The sequence below is a fragment of the Nicotiana tabacum genome, chromosome 8 (assembly GCF_000715075.1).
Source record: "Nicotiana tabacum cultivar K326 chromosome 8, ASM71507v2, whole genome shotgun sequence".
Taxonomy (NCBI): domain Eukaryota; kingdom Viridiplantae; phylum Streptophyta; class Magnoliopsida; order Solanales; family Solanaceae; genus Nicotiana; species Nicotiana tabacum.
The window spans coordinates 74,468,784-74,489,169 of record NC_134087.1 but is presented as its reverse complement, the minus strand read 5'-3'; the positions used below and the strand labels follow the sequence as shown (position 1 = coordinate 74,489,169).

The window sequence follows — 20,386 nt, the reverse complement described above, 5'->3', positions numbered from 1 at the left end:
AAGTTTGCACACTCTATCTTTGGGTTTTGTTGTATGATTCATAGGTCTTAAGTAATTACAACTCTGAATATCGCCATTTATGTATACATCAGCTTATACAATTTTCTAAGCACTTCTAATCCTCTATAGTGGGTGCACCTTGACACCGGGCCTTGATAACCCTTACATTCCCATCTATGTTAGATTTGTTCTCAACGGATACCAAATACTCCCTTTGTTCAATTTTACTTGGCATGTATACTAAAAAAAGATTTTCATTTTTACTTTTTACTTTACGCATATCAAGAGAATACAATTTGTTTTTCTTTTTATACCCACAATATTTATTACTCATTTCAAATTATTTTCACAAATCCAATAAAATATTCATTAATTAATATGGGTATCATGATAAATTATGCATTTCATTTATTATTTCTGAAGGTGCGTAAAAAGTCAAAACGTGCCAACTAAAAGTGACCAATTAGTTCTTGTCATCATAGTGCGTGTCAATGATTTGGTATATGGTGGAATTGCACTTAATTAGGATGACTGTTGTGATGGAACAAATTTGTTGCTCTTCTAGTTCCTATTTTTATGTACCATGTCATATGGTGTCTGCATATGGAATTGTGGATATATGAGTTAGTTTTCCAATCCGGTATTATTGCCTGTCTAAGAAATTGGTGTTAGTGTGCTCCTAGCTGCGAAGAGAAATAAATTAGTAAAATATGTGAACTGTCAGAGTGAATCCTTCTCAAACTTGGGCAAGATTATGTAGCTTCTGCCCTTGTGGATTACGTCGCCACTTGCTTGGTAGATTTGTCAGGTTTTTCCTTCATACACCACCTTCATAAAATACAATGATATAGGAGTCACTAGGTCTTTTTTTTTGGCTTATTTTTTCATGTAGTCTATGGAATGACGGTATGAAAGCTCTATCTATATGTTGGTTCTTATCCGCTGAAATTGGCATCTTCTAGTTTCCTAATACTGAACCTCACTATTGTTTAATCCCCATTTCTCGCTACTGAGTGAAGAATGCTATGTGGTGAAAAGGAATTATGTCCTGCTTGTTGTTTAATCCTTTGGTTCTTGATATTTTTGACTTTTAATGTGGTAAGTGGTGTATGTATTATGCATCTACTTCATTCTCCGCTGATTACAAAGCATTACTGATGTCAAAATATTGATATGCGAGTCCCAAATTACAAGTAGCTTCACCGCATATTTGTCTTGGTAGTGAGATGTTGAAGTGAATTGATTAGCCGTTGTTTGGGCTAGAGATAAAAGAATACTTGAGCTAATTTGTAAAGTGGAGGGGATTGTCTGCAAAGGACATATCTATATGACGTATCTTTTGGTGAATTTTTCACAAGTTCAGTGGTAATGTGCCTATATTAGAAGATTTTGAAAAGGTGCCCAGATTAATGGTCACTATTAAGTGAGACTACCATTATATACCCAAGTTCACATAGAGAGGGGTCGTTCACATAATTAAGGTCATCTTGTAGTCGAGGCTATACTAACTTCTAAAGGAGGGGGCTCCGGAGGCAGGGTGAAAGGTATGCACTGCACTGGTACTGCTGAAATGAATAGCTAATAACACGATGAAGCAAATATTATTAGGAATTGACTTATACGGAGATTATATAGTACATTTCTACCCTAAGAGCAACTCTATTTTAATTAAGGAAAAGCTCAGGATATGAATTCAATTAGATCTCGACGGTCTTGCAAATTTGAGCACACAAAATCACAACCTGCACATTGTTTCAAGAATGAATTAATTAATTTTTTTCATACATTGCCTTTGGAGTAAATAGTATTGGAGATGTGTTAGGAGTGTTTATGTGAAGAGATTTATTGCTAATTAATGTTAAAAGTTAGATTTCTTAATTTGTGTGAAAATAACCAAAAAATCACTTATTGTGGACCGGAGGGAGTATAACTTAATTATAGCATTGTGTGTATAAATTATTTGTTACGATAAAAAAATAAAGTTACAAGTCACAAGTTACAAGTTAGTGTAACTAACTTAAACTTGTCGTTGAATCTTTGTAGCAATGAGCAAACAAAGAACTATTCCCAACACCTCAAAGCTAAAAAAGACAAGTTAATGGAATAAATAAGCGAAAATTACAGAGGGGTGCGAATTTCTAGTGTCGCCAGATTAATTTATTATCTTTGTCGTAGTGCCATAGGTGTTCTGTAACTGTCCAACTAAAGGGGTCAACATATAGTACAAAGCTATTTTTTGTTAAACAGAGTAATCATAGAATTTCTTATTTTTGTTTAATACATACTAGTTGCCACTTATCATAAATAAAAAAGCTTTTCAACAACGCTTCACCAAATATCCTAAACCATTCATTAACGATAGAACTTATACAAGGGAGAGTATATCAGACTACGAATAACTAAAATATACAATCTTAAGTTAGAAAATGCAATACTCTAAGACTAAGTTTACAAGATTTGTTAAGAAAATTAATTTTGAAATTAAATTAGTAAAACTCACTTTAAAAAAAATTGACATCAAATTCGTAAAAATCCTTTTTACTAATTATATCTTCTTTTTTGCACCAAAACATGTAACCAAGAATTATTGGGATGACCACCAAAGGTGTTGTGCAGTGGATGAACTACTTTTTCCTTAATCAGAGGTCTCGAATTCGAGTCCTCAGTATGGAAAAATTATTGGTAGGGAGCACTTCCCCCCTGAATGGGGCCCTACACGACGCGAATCAGGATATATTCGGACTCCAATGCAGATACCGAACATCGAGTAGGAAACCAAAAGAAAATTATGGGGATGAAATTCATAGGTGATCTTAGTATATATGTCAGCAGAGAGAAAAAATGTATAGATAATTTTTTTCCCACTATTTGTGCTAATCATCGTTATATAAGAAAGGTTTGATACTTTGATACATACTTCAACCCTCCTCCTTTTCCTTTTCAAACTTAGGGGTCGTTTGGTAGGGTATATAAGAATAGTGCGGAATAAGGTGTATTAGTAATGCATGTGTTAGTAATGCAAGCATTAGTTATGCAGATAATATTTTTATCTATTGTTTGGTGTGGTGTATTAAAATTATAATGCATTGCATAATTTGTAAGAAAAATAATTGTTTACAAAAATGCCCTCCATATTCTCTAGCCTTAAGGGACTTTAAGGACAATTTTGTCTTTAACCATACTAATGCATGTATTAATAGCCTTGGTATTACTAATACCATGATTTTCTATACATTACTTATACATAGGATAATATCAAGTATGATTATACACATGTTGAAAAAATGTACCAAATAAAGTATTAGCAATACATAAAGCTAATGCTTGCATTATTTTATCTAATATCTCCTACCAAACGACCCCTTATACCGAAATTCCTTTGACACACCCCATCTTGACGGAAAATTTTTACACACCAAACATTTCCACAACCATTATTCCCGAAAAATTAATGCAGTATCGGTTAGCATATTAAATAACACCCGAATTATGTTATGATGCAATTCATATTTTATTTAATGCAGAATAAAATATGAAATAAAAATGCATATACTAACAATGAAAGAATAGGCAATACTTACATAATATTCTCTGTATTATATTCAAAACATAAAAATTCTTATATTACTATTCATTATATAATTTTTCGTTTTCATTCTTAATCATTGCATAAAACAATCACCAAAAAAACCTAAACGAGCCTTGCTGTTAGTTGTAATATTACATGCCTTATAACAGAGAAAAAATAATCTTTAAAAAGTGCATACAGGCCAAAATTCTTTCAATTTCGTTAGGTCTTTTCCATTTCAAAGATGAATTACTATATTTTAAACAAAAGTGCGTAAAACATTGCGCAATCACACAAAGTAGAGAAAGGTCACATTTCAAAGGGTGTAATACAAGTATTAATAGCTGCTTTCACAGTTCAAACTCGTGACTTATAGGTCACAAAAAAATAACTTTATGGGTTTCAAGGGTTCGAAGGAACCGTAACAAATAACAATGCCAAAATTAGATGAGAAGGCAATGAAGAATATTCAGTCAATCAGCACTGTCAATGAACCATGTAATACAAACACATTAAACCCCAAAAATAGAAAATGAAAAACTAGAAGAAGAACCTCCAACTTATGCATTTTTCATAAGAACACATTAAAGAAAAAGGCTCTAGTTCATTCATTTTTTATCACATAATGTTACTACTTTTTTGTGTACTGATTAATAGTAATCACTTTTACAAATAGAGTCAAATCACATTTCAAATTCAAAAGCTGTAATCTGGTTTACCAAATAATTTACTCCTCAAACCACCCAATAATCCTCCTTTCTTTACACTTCCTTTATCTTCCCCAGAAATACTTCCTTGTTTTTCCTCTTCTTTCTCTTCTTCTCCTTCTTCAACAAAAGCAGGATGAGTAAAAATGCTACTCAATAGTTGAGTTCCTCTTAGTGCATTTGTTAGTGGCAAATGTCCTTCTGGGGTTTCCTCATTTAATTCCCAAATAAATTCATTTGGAAATGCCCTGTAATTATACTGGTCTACTTCACTGCTTTCTAGTTTCTTCATCCAACCAACTTTAATAAAAAAACTAGTGAAATCTCTGTTCACTTTGTTCCATATTTTTTTCTGAACACTGTATCCAAATTTGTTGTCACTGTATTTTCTCCAAAGGGAATCAATTTCTTTGAGGTCAGATTCTTGAATGAACTGAACTTCAGAGAAGAAAACATAGCCTCGTTTGACTACTGCTTCTCCGGCTAAAACTATGAGTAGACGCCGAGTTTCCTCGTCAGCTTGTCTGAAGTCTTGAGCTGATAAGTGTTGTTCAAGAACGTCAAATGGGGTGGTGGGGGTAGTGGGGGTGGTGGTGGGGGTGGTTGGGGTGGTGGAGGAAAGTGAAAAAGTGATGAGATTGTGATTGGAAAATGAAGTTGAAGAGGGGTTTTTGGTAATTGGTTTGAGGAAAAAGGAAGAGGAAGAAAAAGGGCAATCAATAGAATGCCTTCTCCTTAATGTATGGTGGTGATGAATGGACTTGAAAGAATTAGTTGCCATTTTCTTGAGAGTGAATTGAGATAGTTTCAACTTTCAAGGAAGAAGTGAATTCTTGAAAAAAAATGTGGTACATTTTAGTTAAGATATAAGAATATGGAGAGAGGGGGTGAAGGGGATAGGGTAGGGGGGAAAGAGAGGGGGGATGAGATAAGAAATGAGTGAGAGTGAAAGAAAGAAGTCATCAAAGGAAATATAGTGCTTGAATGAGATTGGCTAGATATGGGTGAGTTTGGATACTCTCTATCACTATCTTCTATCTCTATGGCCAAAAAAATCCAAATTTATTTATTAAAACTTTGACCCCTTTGTTTCTCTTTCAATTCTACTTTTGTGGCATCATCAAAGTTTTTTCTAAATATATTCATTGTAGTTTATGGTGGTTGTTGCCAAGGAAGGAATTTGATAGACCACCATTCGTTCAATTAAGTGGGACCACTAATTTGAAGTAGCTGCTCCTCCGAGTTTTCTTATAAATTATGATTAGGAATAAGTCGAATTTTATGGTGGTCTACCACTAATTTAAGTAACTCTCATAATTTTTAAAGTTTAATAAAATAACAAGAAATGTCGTTTTAGAGCATGGTTTTCACTTTTCAGGAAGAAGGGTTCAATTAGACAAGTAAGAAGTTTGTCAATTTTTTTTGCAGTTTGTATACTTTAATAAAAAAAAAAAAAAAGAGGATTTAGTTTTGTTTGTATTATTTAAATTTGCAGGTTCAGACGCAAAGCCCCTGTAGCTCAGTGGTAGAGCGTCAGTCTTGTAAACTGAAGGTCCGTAGTTCGATCCTGCGTGGGGGCAATATATATTTTTATTTTATGTTTATTTTGTTGTCATTAACATAAAATGGCTTCTTACATTATTATAGTTTATATTTATTTTGAAAAAATCTCACTTTATACCCATTAATTCCAAACTATTTACTCTTTAATGTCCAAGTCCAAACTATTTACTACTCCTACCCATACGCCCCAACCTATTTACCCGCCTTTATTATGTTCCTCTTCTTCTTCTTCCTCACTTTACCTTCCTCCAATTCTTTGCTCAACTCCCCATCCATCAATACCCTCCGACGACAGCCTCGACAACTCACCGGTAACTATTATGCCAAGATTTGTCCTAAAGTTGAAATTTTCGTTGGCTCAGTAATCTCTCAGATGTTCAAAGATGCCCCTGCCTCTGGCCCTGCCACCATTCACCTCTTCTTTCATGATTGCTTTGTTGAAGTGGTGCTATTATTTTGAAGATTTATTATTTGATTTGATGTGCTGCTATAAAATATTGCTTATAGTATCTTCGAATAAACTTTCCAGATCTAAATTTTATGTGTATTTGAATATCCACCATTGTTGGGCTTGAAGCTCAATTTTATTTTTGAAGATTTCTTGTTTGATTCAAAGTGAGTGTTGTTAAATATTGCTTATAATACCTTCTAGAAGTTCATACTGAAATTTGATATCATTTGGAGCTGATTTGAGGTGATTGAGATCGAAATCTTAAAAAAAAAATTGAAGAAGAACACAGATACAGTATACCGCCACGGTATACAATATGCTGTAGGAGTATATAGCTATACTGAAACAGTATACTATATACTGCAACGGTATATTGTAATAATCAAAGAAGAATACAGCTACCTAAGAGTATACCGCTACAGTTTACTAATATACTATAGGAGTATATAATTATACTGCAACAATATATTATTATAGTATACAATATATTGTTATGGTATATTGTAATAATATGCAAGATATTGTAACAATATGTTGTAATAGTATACAATATACTATAATAGTATACTTATTACCCGTAAACTCACTTGTCTTTTCCCTTTTAATTTGCTTTAAGTTTTTACCCAGCCTGAGGGGCAAACTGAAAATGCAAAAAAAAAAAAAAATTATAGTATGCTATATAATGTAACGATATACTCTTACAATTAGATCCTTTTAGAATTTTTTGAAATTTTTATTGATAACTGATATTATTTCAATTTAATAATTGAATTAATTTTTTTTTAACTCTTTGCATACAAATTGTATACCCTATTGGTATAGCTATATACTATACCGGTATCATATGTTAGTTAATATTTTTTTGGTTGTAGTAGCTACATTTAATTTAATTAGTACACAATTTGATTGTTTCTTTAGTAATAATATAAAAAAAAGAATAATAAAAAACAGTGAAAACAATAAATGAAACTAGATTATGAAGAGAAAAAGAATATAAAAAAAGAAGTTAAATGAAATTAGAAAAGGAAAAAATAAAAAAATAAAGAAGAAAACGAGAAAAAAGAAAAGAAAAGAAGCATAGAAATAAAAAAGAATTGGAGAATAAAGAAAAAATTCCCCACAAAACCTACTATGGGTAGGAAATGTAATTAGTTTATGGGTAGGAAAATAAATGGGTAGACAAGGATAAATAGTTTTGTTTTTGTGGGTAACTGTGTCAAAACCCCATTTATTTTGGCGTCCTTAACATAAAATGACTTCTTACATCTTTCTTTTTCTACACCTACTTCTATTTATTTGCTTTTCCTAAACAAAAGCTTTGATTACTAATTCTGTTTTATTCTCACTATTATTTTCAACCTTCCCTTATTTGATGATTTAGTTCAGTTAAATGGGTTCAAAATAGTGATATTCAAACTCATTTGTCGCGCTAATACAATTAACGTCGGGAAAAAGAGTTACATGTTTGAAAGCTATGGGTAATCTAGACAGGATACTGATATTGGGCTAACAGTAAAATGGAAAGAATGTTGTTTTTCCCTTTCTTTCAACAGAAATTTTAAGAAAATGACAGAATAGTTGAAATTTTAAGGCATTCAGAAATCTAATATTAAAAGCTGGCAATTCATGCTATTGGTGGTTTGTACCTTAACGTTCGTACTTTGCTCCGGAAGCATGATGTTTGCTCAAACATTATCACTTTCAACACGTGAAAACCTGTTATTTTGTTTCAACTATTCCTTCCCTTTAAATTCATCATCCGTGTCCATTATGTGTATATGAATCTAATCTTGACAAGAGATAACAAAGAGGAACCAATCACTGGCAATCACAGAATAAGCTTATTCTTCCAAAGCAACAAATTCCATACATGATCAAAATGTTTGAGCATTCAAGATACAGCATCTGAATGAAGCCTCTCAAGGCCAAAAGTGTTTCCCATTTACCTGCATGTTTTCACATGGACATCCAGGCATACGAGTTACTTCACTTGTACAATTCCTTGAATCTTCTGCAAGCTTCTACGACGTTCTCCCTGTGCCCAAATGCACTTACTCTGACAAAACCTTCACCACCAGGTCCAAAACCACTGCCTGGTGTGGTAACGACATGAGTCTTCTCAAGTATCTCGCTGAAAACCTCCCATGAGCTTCGTCCAGGGAAGTGAACCCACACGTAGGGTGCATTTTTACCTCCATACACCTTGTAACCTAGTGACTTAAATGTCTCCATTATGATCTCTGTGTTTTCTTTATAGAAACTAACCACATCCTTCATGGCCTGTGACGCAAAGTCAACATGTTCAAGTAGAGACCTTGAGCCTAGTAAATAATGTTATTATGATTACGCGAATAGGGAGACGAGCAAATGATGAAACTGACCTTGAAACCATCAGGTGAAAGGCAAGCCAGACCGCCAGCTTGAGCGATATTGGATGCACCATTGAAGCTAGTACAAACAATGCGATTGAAGTCTTTTGCTACAGGAAATCCATCAGAATATAGGAGTGCTTTGGGAATTGCAGTCCAACCTAAACGAACTCCAGTGAAACCAGCATACTTCGAAAACGATGAAACCTCAATGGCAACCTGCAAGTCCAGTACATCATGCTTCTTGCATCGCTTAGAAACAATCCACTTATTAATGTAGAGAATCATGCAATAAACACTGTACACCAGACGTAAGGAGAAAATGCAGCACAAAAAAGTCAACTGAAAATATGACAACTCTATAAGAAGCTCTGTAACTTCTAGAAAAAGACATGTGAGGAAGCAAGAAGGATCAGAAGAAAGTCCCTGCAATTAACCAGGGGATAAAAAGCACTTATTGAATAGACTTGAGATAACCTTACTACAGAGTGCCATTGAAGAACAGGGGAAGAAGATGACTTGGAAGATCACTCACAAACTAGTTTGATGAGGTTCAACTACGGCAAAAGATAAACGAAGGAGAAGGACAAGAAGATGAATTAGAAGGAAAGGTCCCAACAAATTGCATGGATGATATAATAAACCAGCTAAAAGTCTCAATTGAACAGTCTGCTCATGTCATTTTTTCCACAGTAAAAATTAGAAAGAGAATGTAGGAGAAGAAAAGAAATCTATATAAAATACAAAAAATGTCATGGAGGATATGTACGAAAAAGCCCCACAAGTGTGAGAATAGTGGTAGGAGATACAAAAGAGTTTTCCATAACCATGAAGATCTGAATTGAGCCTGTACTTGCTTATCCGCATTATGGATGAGCTAACCAATAGTATGCAGGATGAGGTCTTGGCTATTTGCTATGGCATTCTAATTTATCACTATCTTTTCTATCCTTTCTGAAGCAAGCCAAGATGGAGAATTTTCAAATTGTGTTCCATTTTTAATCAGTTCACTAAAGAGGAAAATAGACATGCAAGGACTAGAAGCGTATAGCCCTAACACTATTTTGGATCTCCTAGTATGTTATTTGCAAATGATATTGAGTTAATTGAGAAATTAGTGAGGGTGTTGTTAACAGAAAGTTTGAACTATGGAGAGCACTCTAGAGAATACGAATTTTAGGATTAGTAGGGGTATAGGTATCGCAAGTTTAGCCACCATAATGCAAAAGATTGATACAACTAATCAATATGAAAATACTGAATACTAGAATGAAATAGGTCCAAATGGAGCGAAATCAATAGTGAGAATGCATATGCTGACCCTAACTAGCTGACGATTGTTCTGGGATTAAAAAGAACAACAGAACGAAGTGATATGCAGACATTATGAGTTTTAGTCATCTACAGCATTACATGCTACAGGGTCTGAACAAACGATAGCAGAAGCTTTCACAAGAAAACAACATAAAGCTTAATGTTGACCAAATAAAATGATCCTGACTTACCTCTTTGGCTCCAGGAATCTCAAAGATGGACTTTGGACTGTCGTCACATATATACATTGCATATGCAGAATCATAAACAAGGATTGAGCCATTGTTTTTAGCAAATTGCACCAATTTAGTTAGCTGTGTTGAAGTTTGGCAAATTTGTCCCACATCGGTGGGCTCTTGAATTTTGGGGGGATTTTCCCCCTATAAAAGAAGGCCTAATGTTTAGGATTTAAACACACCTCTCATTTGCCTTCTCATCTGTTTAAGGCATTTGTATCTTCTCTCTTTAGTATTATTTCACTTGTATTTTTGGAGTGGAATAAAATATTGGTTGTGTCCGAGGAGTAGGCAAAATTAGCCGAACCTCGTAAATTCTGGTGTTCCCTTTATTGTTGTTTTATTGTCTTATTTATTATTTGGTGGCTGTCATAATTTTTGGTATAGTAGTTGTGACTTATTCACACTATATACATTTGGCTTCTGCAACAATTGGTATCAGAGCCAAGGTACTGTCTTAGTATGCTCTGTGGTTGCAGCATAGGCTGATCTTCCACGTCAGAAAAGATTTATCTTGGTAACTGTGTCAAGATTCTGTCTTAGTATACTCTGTGGTTGCAGCTTAGTCTGATCTTCCACACCAGAAAGGAAATAATCTTGATTTGTGTCGTCAGCTATTAAATAATATTTGTGTCAAATATGGGAGAATAAACAAGAAGAATCTACATCAAGTGTCAACAATACGTCATCATTGGCATCTTCGCTTATGACAAGAATTGTGTCAAATGCGAAATTTGCGGTAGAAATTTTTGACGGGTCCGGACATTTTGGGATGTGGCAAGGCCCTTCTAGATGTCCTTTTTCAACAAGGGCTAGATCTGGCCATTGAAGAAAAGAAACCAGATGTTATTGGAGAAGAAGATTGGAAGATTCTCAACCGTGTTGCTTGCGGTACCATTCGATCCTACCTTGCTAGAGAGCAGAAATATCCATACACAAAGGAAACTTCTGCAAGTAAATTATGGAAAGCACTGGAGGATAAATTTTTGAAGAAAAACAGTCAAAATAAATTGTACATGAAGAAGAGACTGTTTCACTTCACCTATGTTCCTGGTACCACGATGAATGAACATATCACCAGTTTCAATAAGTTGGTCACAGATTTGCAAAATATGGATACAACTTATGATGATGGTGACTTGGCCTTGATGTTGTTGGCGTCACTTCCTGATGAGTACGAGCACCTTGAAACTACTCTACTCCATGGAAATGACGAAGTTTCTCTTAGAGAAGTTTGTTCGGCTTTGTACAGCTATGAACAAAGAAAGCGAGAAAAACAGAAGGGCGGAGAAGGAGAAGCACTATTTGTGAGGGGTCGTCCTCAAAATCAAACGAGGACAAAGAATGGAAGATCCAAGTCAAGATCCAGACCCAGCAAAGATGAATGTGCCTTTTGTCGAGAAAAAGGGCACTGGAAGAAAGACTGTCCGAAGTTGAAGAATAAGGCCAAACATAACAATGGAAAGACCATTATGGATTCAAATGTAGCTGATTGTGATGATTCAGACTTCTCATTAGTACAACAGAGTCATCAACATCATCAGACATATGGTTGATGGACTCGGCTTGTAGCCATCATATGTGTCCCAACAGGGACTGGTTTGTGGAATTTCAAGAAGGAGAATATGGAGTCATCCACACAGCGGATAACAGCCCTCTTACCTCATATGGCATTGGTTCAATACGATTAAGGAACCATGATGGAATGATCAGAACATTAACAGATGTTCGATATGTACCGGATTTGAAGAAGAATCTCATCTCTGTGGGAGCCCTGGAATCAAAAGGGTTCAAAATCATTGCAGAAAATGGAGTGATGAGAGTATGCTCCGGTGCACTAGTGGTAATGAAGGCTAATCGGAAGAATAATAATATGTACCGCTATCGTGGCAGTACAGTTATTGGGACAGCGACAGTGACATCCAGTGACGACAAAGAGGCAGAAGCAACCAAGCTATGGCACATGCGCTTGGGACATGCTGGAGGAAAATCCTTGAAAACTCTATCAGATCAAGGATTGTTAAAAGGAGTAAAGACTTGCAACTTGGAGTTTTGTGAGCATTGTGTCAAAGGGAAACAGACAAGGGTTAAATTTGGTACAGCGATCCATAATAGTAAAGGCATTTTGGATTATGTACACTCTGATGTTTGGGGTCCTTCCAAAACACCTTCATTGGGTGGGAAACACTATTTTGTAACCTTTGTTGATGATTTTTCCCGAAGAGTATGGGTGTATACAATGAAGAGCAAAGATGAAGTGTTGGGAATTTTTCTCAAATGGAAGACGATGGTGGAGAATCAAACAGGCAAGAGGATCAAGTGTATTCGCACAGACAATGGAGGTGAATACAAAAATGATCATTTCAATAAGGTCTGTGAAAATGATGGCATCGTCCGACACTTCACTGTTAGACATACACCACAACAGAATGGAGTGGCAGAACATATGAACCGGACCTTGCTGGAGAAGGTACGGTGTATGTTGTCCAATGCTGGCTTGGGCAAAGAATTTTGGGCTGAGGCAATTACATATGCATGCCACCTCATTAATCGCTTACCATCTACTGCTATTGATGGCAAGACACCATTTGAAAAATGGTATGGAAAACCTGCTGTAGATTATAACTCTTTGCACGTGTTTGGCTCAACTGTATATTATCATGTGACGGAGTCAAAATTAGATCCAAGGGCAAAGAAGGCTATTTTTATGGGAATTACTTCTGGAGTCAAAGGATATCACTTATGGTGTCCTATGACAAAGAAAGTAATATTCAGCAGGGATGTTACCTTTGATGAATCTATGGTAAATAAGGTAACAGAAGATACCAAACAAAATAAAGGTGCTTCTAAGCAGGTGGAGTTTGAGGGAAAATTTATTTTTCCTACACAAGAAGCAGAGGAGGAAACAAATGAAGATTACCCTCTGGAAGGAGAGCTAGTAGAGGAGATTCCAACTCAGGAACCTCAACAACAACTTGAATCAATAGCAACCAGCAGGCCAAAAAGAACAATAACGAAACTTGTTCGTCTCATAGAGACGGTTGCTTGTGCAACCTCAATTGTAGTCCACTTATAAAGATGTTGTCCAAAGTTCAGAAGAAGATAAGTGGAGGATTGCCATGAATGATGAAATACAGTCCCTTCATCATAATCATACATGGAGATTGGCCAATCTCCCGAAGGGAAAGAAAGCAATTGGGTGCAAATGGGTATTTGCAAAGAAGGAAGGATTTCCTAACCAAGTAGATGTTCGCTACAAAGCAAGATTGGTGGCCAAAGGATATGCTCAAAAGGAGGGAATTGATTACAATGAAGTGTTTTCTCCAGTTGTAAAACATTCCTCCATTAGAATTATGTTGGCTTTGGTAGCACAATTGGATTTGGAACTAGTTCAGATGGATGTAAAAACTGCGTTTTTACATGAAAACTTGGAGGAGGAAATCTACATGACTCAGCCAGAAGGATTCAAAGTTGCTGGAAAAGAAAATATGGTGTGCAAACTTGAAAAATCATTGTACGGATTGAAACAATCTTCTAGACAATGGTACAAGCGATTTGACGAGTTTATGTTGCGGCAAGGGTACAAGAGAAGCAAATACGATCATTGTGTGTATTTGCACAAGCTTAAAGATGATATGTTGATAGCTTCCAAGAATTTGGAAGAAATTGATAAGTTGAAGATTCAACTGAAAAAGGAGTTCGAGATGAAGGATCTGGGTGAGGCAAAGAAAATTCTTGGCATGGAGATAATTAGAGATAGACGTTCAAAGAAACTATGTTTATCTCAGAAAGAATATTTGAAGAGAGTACTACAACGTTTTGGCATAGATGACAAGACTAAGCCAGTTAGTACTCCACTTGCTCCCCATTTTAAGCTAAGTACTACTATGTCGCCAATGGATGAAGCTGAACGAGAGTATATGTCAAAGGTACCATACGCAAATGTTGTTGGTAGCTTGATGTATGCAATGGTTTGCACAAGGCCTGACATTTCACAAGATGTTGGAGTTATTAGCAGATATATGCACAATCCAGGGAAGGAGCATTGGCAAGCTGTGAAGTGGATTCTACGGTATATTCATAATACTGTAGATGTCGGGTTAGTTTTTGAGCAGGAAGACAATCAGTCTGTAGTTGGATATTGTGACTCAGATTTTGCGGGTGATCTGGACAAACGAAGATCAACTACTAGTTATGTGTTTACTTTTGCAAAGGCACCAGTTAGTTGGAAGTCTACTTTGCAGTCAACAGTTGCTTTGTCTACAACAGAGGCAGAATACATGGCTATTACAGAGGCTGTGAAAGAGGCAATTTGGCTTCAAGGATTGCTAAAGGAGCTTGGTGTTGAACAAAAAGGTATCACAATTTTTTGTGATAGTCAAAGTGCTATTCAATTAGCGAAGAACCAAGTGTATCATGCAAGGACGAAGCACATTGATGTTCGGTATCATTTCGTACGATAAATCATAGAAGAAGGTGGAGTCACGGTGAAGAAAATTCATACTACAGAGAATCCTGCTGATATGCTGACAAAGGTGGTGACTGCGGTCAAGTTTCAACATTGTTTGGATTTGATCAACATTGTTGAAAACTGAAGATTAAAGATGAAGACACAATCAAAATTTGTTATTGAGAGAAAATTGAAGATGTGAATTTTGCCAAGGTGGAGATTTGTTGAAGTTTGGCAAATTTGTCCCACATCGGTGGGCTCTTGAATTTTGGGGGGATTTTCCCCTATAAAAGAAGGCCTAATGTTTAGGATTTAAACACACCTCTCATTTGTCTTCTCATCTGTTTAAGGCATTTGTATCTTCTCTCTTTAGTATTATTTCACTTGTATTTTTGGAGTGGAATAAAATATTAGTTGTGTCCGAGGAGTAGGCAAAATTAGCCGAACCTCGTAAATTCTGGTGTTCCCTTTATTGTTGTTTTATTGTCTTATTTATTATTTGGTGACTGTCATAATTTTTGGTATACTAGTTGTGACTTATTCACACTATATACATTTGGCTTCTGCAACAAGCTGCTCCCTTGATGCCGCAGCACCAGTTGGATTATTAGGCGAACAGAAAAATATAATATCTGTCCGAGGAATACTGGATAAATCAGGAAAGAACCCATTTTCTGGAGTACATCTCATGTATGCAATATTCCCGTACCACATCCTTTTGAAACTGACCAGTTTGGCCCATAATAACACTGGAATCCACATAAGCCTACAGTAGAAACAACAATCAAGGCTTACATCAGAATCTTACACACATCATCAGATATGAGAGCCTCTCTCCAAGGAGTGGTAAAGAAAGCAAGAGGTACTCCTACAGACTATAACGAGCCTAACAAATAACAGGAAAATTTGCAATTAGATTCTTTAATGTTAATAATAATAATAATAATAATAATAATAATAATAAAAGATGTATCAATAGCCTTTACAAGAGTATAAAAGTCCGTGCTATGTTATAAACAAGTACCACTTCACTTAAATCTCACAATGATATGAAAAATCATTGAACAAAATAGACACAGCAAATCAACAATATGCAGGTAACCTGGATGGGCATTTTTCATTTTTGTCAAAAAAAGCCTGAAAATTTTACCGGATATGATGGGTCTTGCACGGCCATCGTCACATTAGACCCAAAGAGAACCTAAGATACAGTCAAGAAATACAAAAAACTGTTAGTGAAAGACTTAAAGACAGCGGCTATAATAAAAGACCACTTAATACAGAGAAAACCAAACCTGAAGCCGAGATATATCACTTTTGGCACCATCAGAGACAAAGATCTCATCTTCCTCTATTCCAACATTTGCATAAAAGGTAGAAGCAATGGAGGCTCTAAGTTGCTGCTCATGCGGAAAAAGATCAACATCATTCTTAGAGTTATTCTGACAGCTGACTTACACTTAAATCGCGAATTAAATGCTACGAACGAAAAATACGGAGAACATAGAGTAATTTTCTTTTATGTCTATCTTAAAGCAAGGCTCCAAGATAACCACTTGAAAATAGCCAAACATGAAACGTGTCATTTCACTCTCGTTTTTTTTTTTTTTACCTTGGTAGCCAAACCAAGAAAGTGTCCAATAAATGCTAATTACAAAGTGGTAATAGATTATTGTTGATATAATATACGGAAATGAATTTAGATGCTTCAGAAATTCCAGCTGTTCACGCCTTTTAGACATTATGACAAAAGAGGAAGTTTTTAACTTCTAGCGCGTGGACCACTGGACAAAGAAGATAGTAATGCATTTGAGGAAAGAAGATACAAAATGAACAAAGAAATAGGCATAAATAGAGGAAAGGCAAACTATAAGCGCGCATGCAAAGCATCATTTATTCTTGTCGCAGAAAAAGGAAGAGAATCAAGAAATGGACTATAAACAATAGAACTAATATCATATTACAGAAATATGGAGGGGGGAAGGGGGATGAAATCCGCTACTTACTTTTTCTCCTTGCTCAGCACCATAACCACTGTAACCCTTTAATGTTGACAAGTCATGTGCTCTCTGCCAATGAGTAGAGTAAGGAAAACAAAATCAAGAACAGGAAGTTGGTTATCGACTTAGAGTTCAATAAGCAGAATAGATTAAAAATAGAAACTACTCGTGAAGTTAAATGGCAGTCCATGTAGGCATGCTGAATTCTATCAACACAAATATCTAGAAACATGTTCATTATAAAACCAAATGTTACCAGATAAATGGTTTTTTGCCAGTAATCCGATCATCGGTCAAACAGACCAGGATACGAAATACAGCAAAACTCGAAGTTTTCACTGATAACAAAACACTAAAGCGTGATAGAGATGTCAAATGACCCCTGAACATCAGAAACTGTATCCTGTCTTTACAAAATTCACAAACAAGGCTATCAGCATTACCTGTGCCATGGCAGAACTTATGAATTCAGGAATGGGCTCAGTAGTGTCACCAATTCCAAGGCTTATAATTTGAGCATCAGGGTGTTTCAACATGTGTGCAGATCTTCTTCTTGCGATCTAACTTCACCAAAGACAGATTGTTTAGAACTTAACTCCAATTAAGTAGGAGAGAATGTCTACAAAATAAGAATTAAAGTATTTTAGTTTATTACTATAAAGTGTCTTCTTTCCCCTATTTCAAGATAGAAGCATAGAGGGGTAATGGCGGTATAAAATCAGCCAACCTACATCCAGCTTAAAAAGCAAATAATTTTGCTTCGGGGAACTAAATCTGCTCGTTGTCTCATCATAATTCCACATTACTGCCATATCATCTAAATTAATCTTTTATTTGCATGAGCACAAAAGCAATGCCTCCAATTTATTCCAAGCAATGTGTCCAACTTCTTCTCTAATCTCGTACAGCTAATTCAATATAAGAAGCATCTTCAATTGCAAAGTAACTTAAGTAAACAGATAACGACAATCAACTCAATAGAAAAGTACCATCTGAAATACAGACCTCAGGAAAAAGATAACCAGCTTGCAGTTTAGTTAAGTTCTCATTGCGAGAGACCTTTGTCTTGTAAGCTTCAAGCAACACAAGAATTTTGTTAGTGCAGTCAAATCTCAAGAAATTGCATATCTATTTAAATGGACAAATACAGGTGAGACTAAGATGGACAGGTGTTTACTCTTTATCATCGTCAAAAGACAATTTTTTTACAATTATTTCAAAAACGTGCACGTAGCAACTGTTTTGACTCTTCACTTTGCTTCTCAGCGAGTTAAAAGCAATACATATGCAATTGCAAACATTGATTAGTTTAAAGTTCTCAAATACCGATTCAAAAGCTCTAATTGATCCATATTGCACTGGCTCGCAGTCTACTATTTGCATTAATACATCTTGGCAATTCAACAGAAGAACACCTTTGACCCCCAAGAGAAAAACAGAAGAACACCACAAAATGTGAAACAATTTGCACTAGGAAACAACATTAACATAAAGGCTTACAAGTCTCCGTAGAGGGTGTTTCAACACATCTGACAATACCACCGGTTTTGCCTGGCAGCGACACATTCTGGCTCCTGCAACAATTAATGCACACTTTTACATTAGCAAACATTGCATACACCAGGAATGAAAACACTCAGGATTACCAAAGTATTAATGGAAGCAACAATTGTTTTTTACTGCATTCTCATCAATGCATTTAGTCATGAATAAACCAATGCAGATGAGATTCTCAGTCAGTTCACTCACTACTAAACTCATCCCAGCCTGTAAATGCTATAAATGGGGGATATTTTGTTCAATAAAGGAAAAAGAGAGTCCTCCCCTTCGTGTAAGTCAAAATGAAAACACTAACAAAAAGCAAAACAAAACGCTCTATCATCAAATTATAGAAAAATAAAGAGTCAAATTCAAGAATCAGTAGAATTAGATATTTAAACCGCACCACCAAAGGTTGTGATGGAATAGATAGGATCCCTTCACCTTAACGAGAGCCCTGTGAGTGAAAAACATCTTGGTATGAGCTCATTCCCCTTTAATGGCCTAAGGCGGCGCGGCCCCAATGTTGGTACCCCACTCTAGGTAGGAAACCAATAAAAGAAAGATACAACCCCCAGGTCTTTGGAGGAAGAAAACAAGGGTCAGACATAAAAATCGGTAACAAAACCTTATTTTCTATCATGAAATAAAAAAACTAAAAAAAAAATGAATAACTGAAGCTGAAGCGAGTCAGAATGCTTGAAGGTATAGTGGACCTTTATTCTCTCCTGCTTCATCTAATTCTTAAAGATTGAATTTTTACCAGCTAAAGAGACAAGCAATGTCGATAACTAACGCAGTTGATAACATTCAAATAAAAAATACTATGAATTGAAACTATACCACTAAAAAAATAGAATTGGAACTGAGTTAGGAAATCAAACAAAACGTAGGAGATGAAATTTGGTACCTGAGACGGAGTTTGTGCTGACCCAAGAAAGTAGAAGTTGATGAAGAGATTGAAGTGGAAAGACTTTGCTGAATAGCTGCCATTGTTTCCTGTTAGAACAAATCACGTTATCTCATCCCCTCAAAAACCAAAAAACTGCTTTAAGAAACCCTATTTGCAGGAGTGTCCTTACTCCGTTTGTTTATTATAGAGGAAACTACACAAGATGCCTACGGTGGCCATTTATATTACCCGTTTCTACCCATTTTTAAAATAATTACATAAATTGTCTAAACAATCGGAACAAATTACCCGCCTACTCACAACCCTTCCCTTAAGCCACGAGACCCATTTACAGATATTTAATGAGTTATTTAATTCTCTTGTCCGCTTGTTTGTTATTAAATTCCAAGGATCCATAGTTAAATCCTTATAACCACCAACTGCCACGTAACTTTTCTTGACCTCAATCCCTTTCCGTTTGCTAGTGAACCTTTTCCTTTTTTCTTTGGTAATTAATATTTTCATTTCTCAACAAATATTACATATTGCAATCAAGCTTAATCTGAACATACGCCTCAGATTTTAGCTTCATTCCCTGGCCTCATTTACTAGAACCTTTTCTTTTATTTACATGTAGGTTAGGTCCTTCACTCATCAACTTGTAACTTAATATATCCCAAGGTTATTTAATTTGTTACACTCATGTAATGCCATATATCTCATATTTAGCTATATTATATTCTTAAATTAAAATTAGCACAAAATAATTATAAAAATTTGCGAGGCAGACAAGTCTGATTTCAATAAAGCATCAAGATAAAGGTAACATCAGGGAGTGTACTCTTACAATTAGGCACTTTTATAATTTTTTGAAATTTTTATTGACAACTAATATTATTTCAATTTAATAATTGAATTAAAAAATAATTAAACTCTTTGCGTATAATTGTATACCCTGTTGGTATAGCTATATACTGTACTAGTATCATATGTTAGTTGGAACATTTTTTGGTTGTATTAGCTACATTTAATTGGTAAACTATTTGATTTTTCTTTAGTAATAGTAGAACAATACAATATCTTGAATTTTTTCAATTTTCCTTTATGCATGTGTATGTAATCATTTTGATTTTGATTTTTTCTTTATGCGTTTTTTCTATACAATAGTATTATAGCACAATATCTTGAAATACGTTATTATATTAATATGTGGTACATTATTTTTTAATTTTTCTCTTTATGCACGTGTATTATGTAATAGTAGTATTAAGTAGAACTGTATACCCTATTGGTATAA

The 20,386-nt window shown here is 35.2% G+C and overlaps 1 protein-coding gene, 1 non-coding gene and 1 pseudogene across 2 annotated transcripts; 1 reads left to right on the top strand and 2 right to left on the bottom strand.

Annotated features, from left to right (window-relative positions):
* Positions 1-4,014: 4,014 nt before the first annotated feature.
* Positions 4,015-5,276, bottom strand: LOC107796760 (tetrapyrrole-binding protein, chloroplastic-like). The gene has a single exon (XM_075219373.1). It carries the CDS (start codon positions 5,054-5,056, stop codon positions 4,265-4,267), a length of 792 nt encoding a protein of 263 aa, XP_075075474.1. The 5' UTR covers positions 5,057-5,276; the 3' UTR covers positions 4,015-4,264.
* A 507-nt stretch (positions 5,277-5,783) lies between these two features.
* Positions 5,784-5,855, top strand: TRNAT-UGU (transfer RNA threonine (anticodon UGU)). The gene has a single exon. It is a non-coding gene; the product is annotated as a tRNA-Thr (tRNA).
* A 2,174-nt stretch (positions 5,856-8,029) lies between these two features.
* Positions 8,030-19,326, bottom strand: LOC107759707 (LL-diaminopimelate aminotransferase, chloroplastic-like; annotated as a pseudogene).
* Between the last annotated feature and the right edge of the window lie 1,060 nt (positions 19,327-20,386).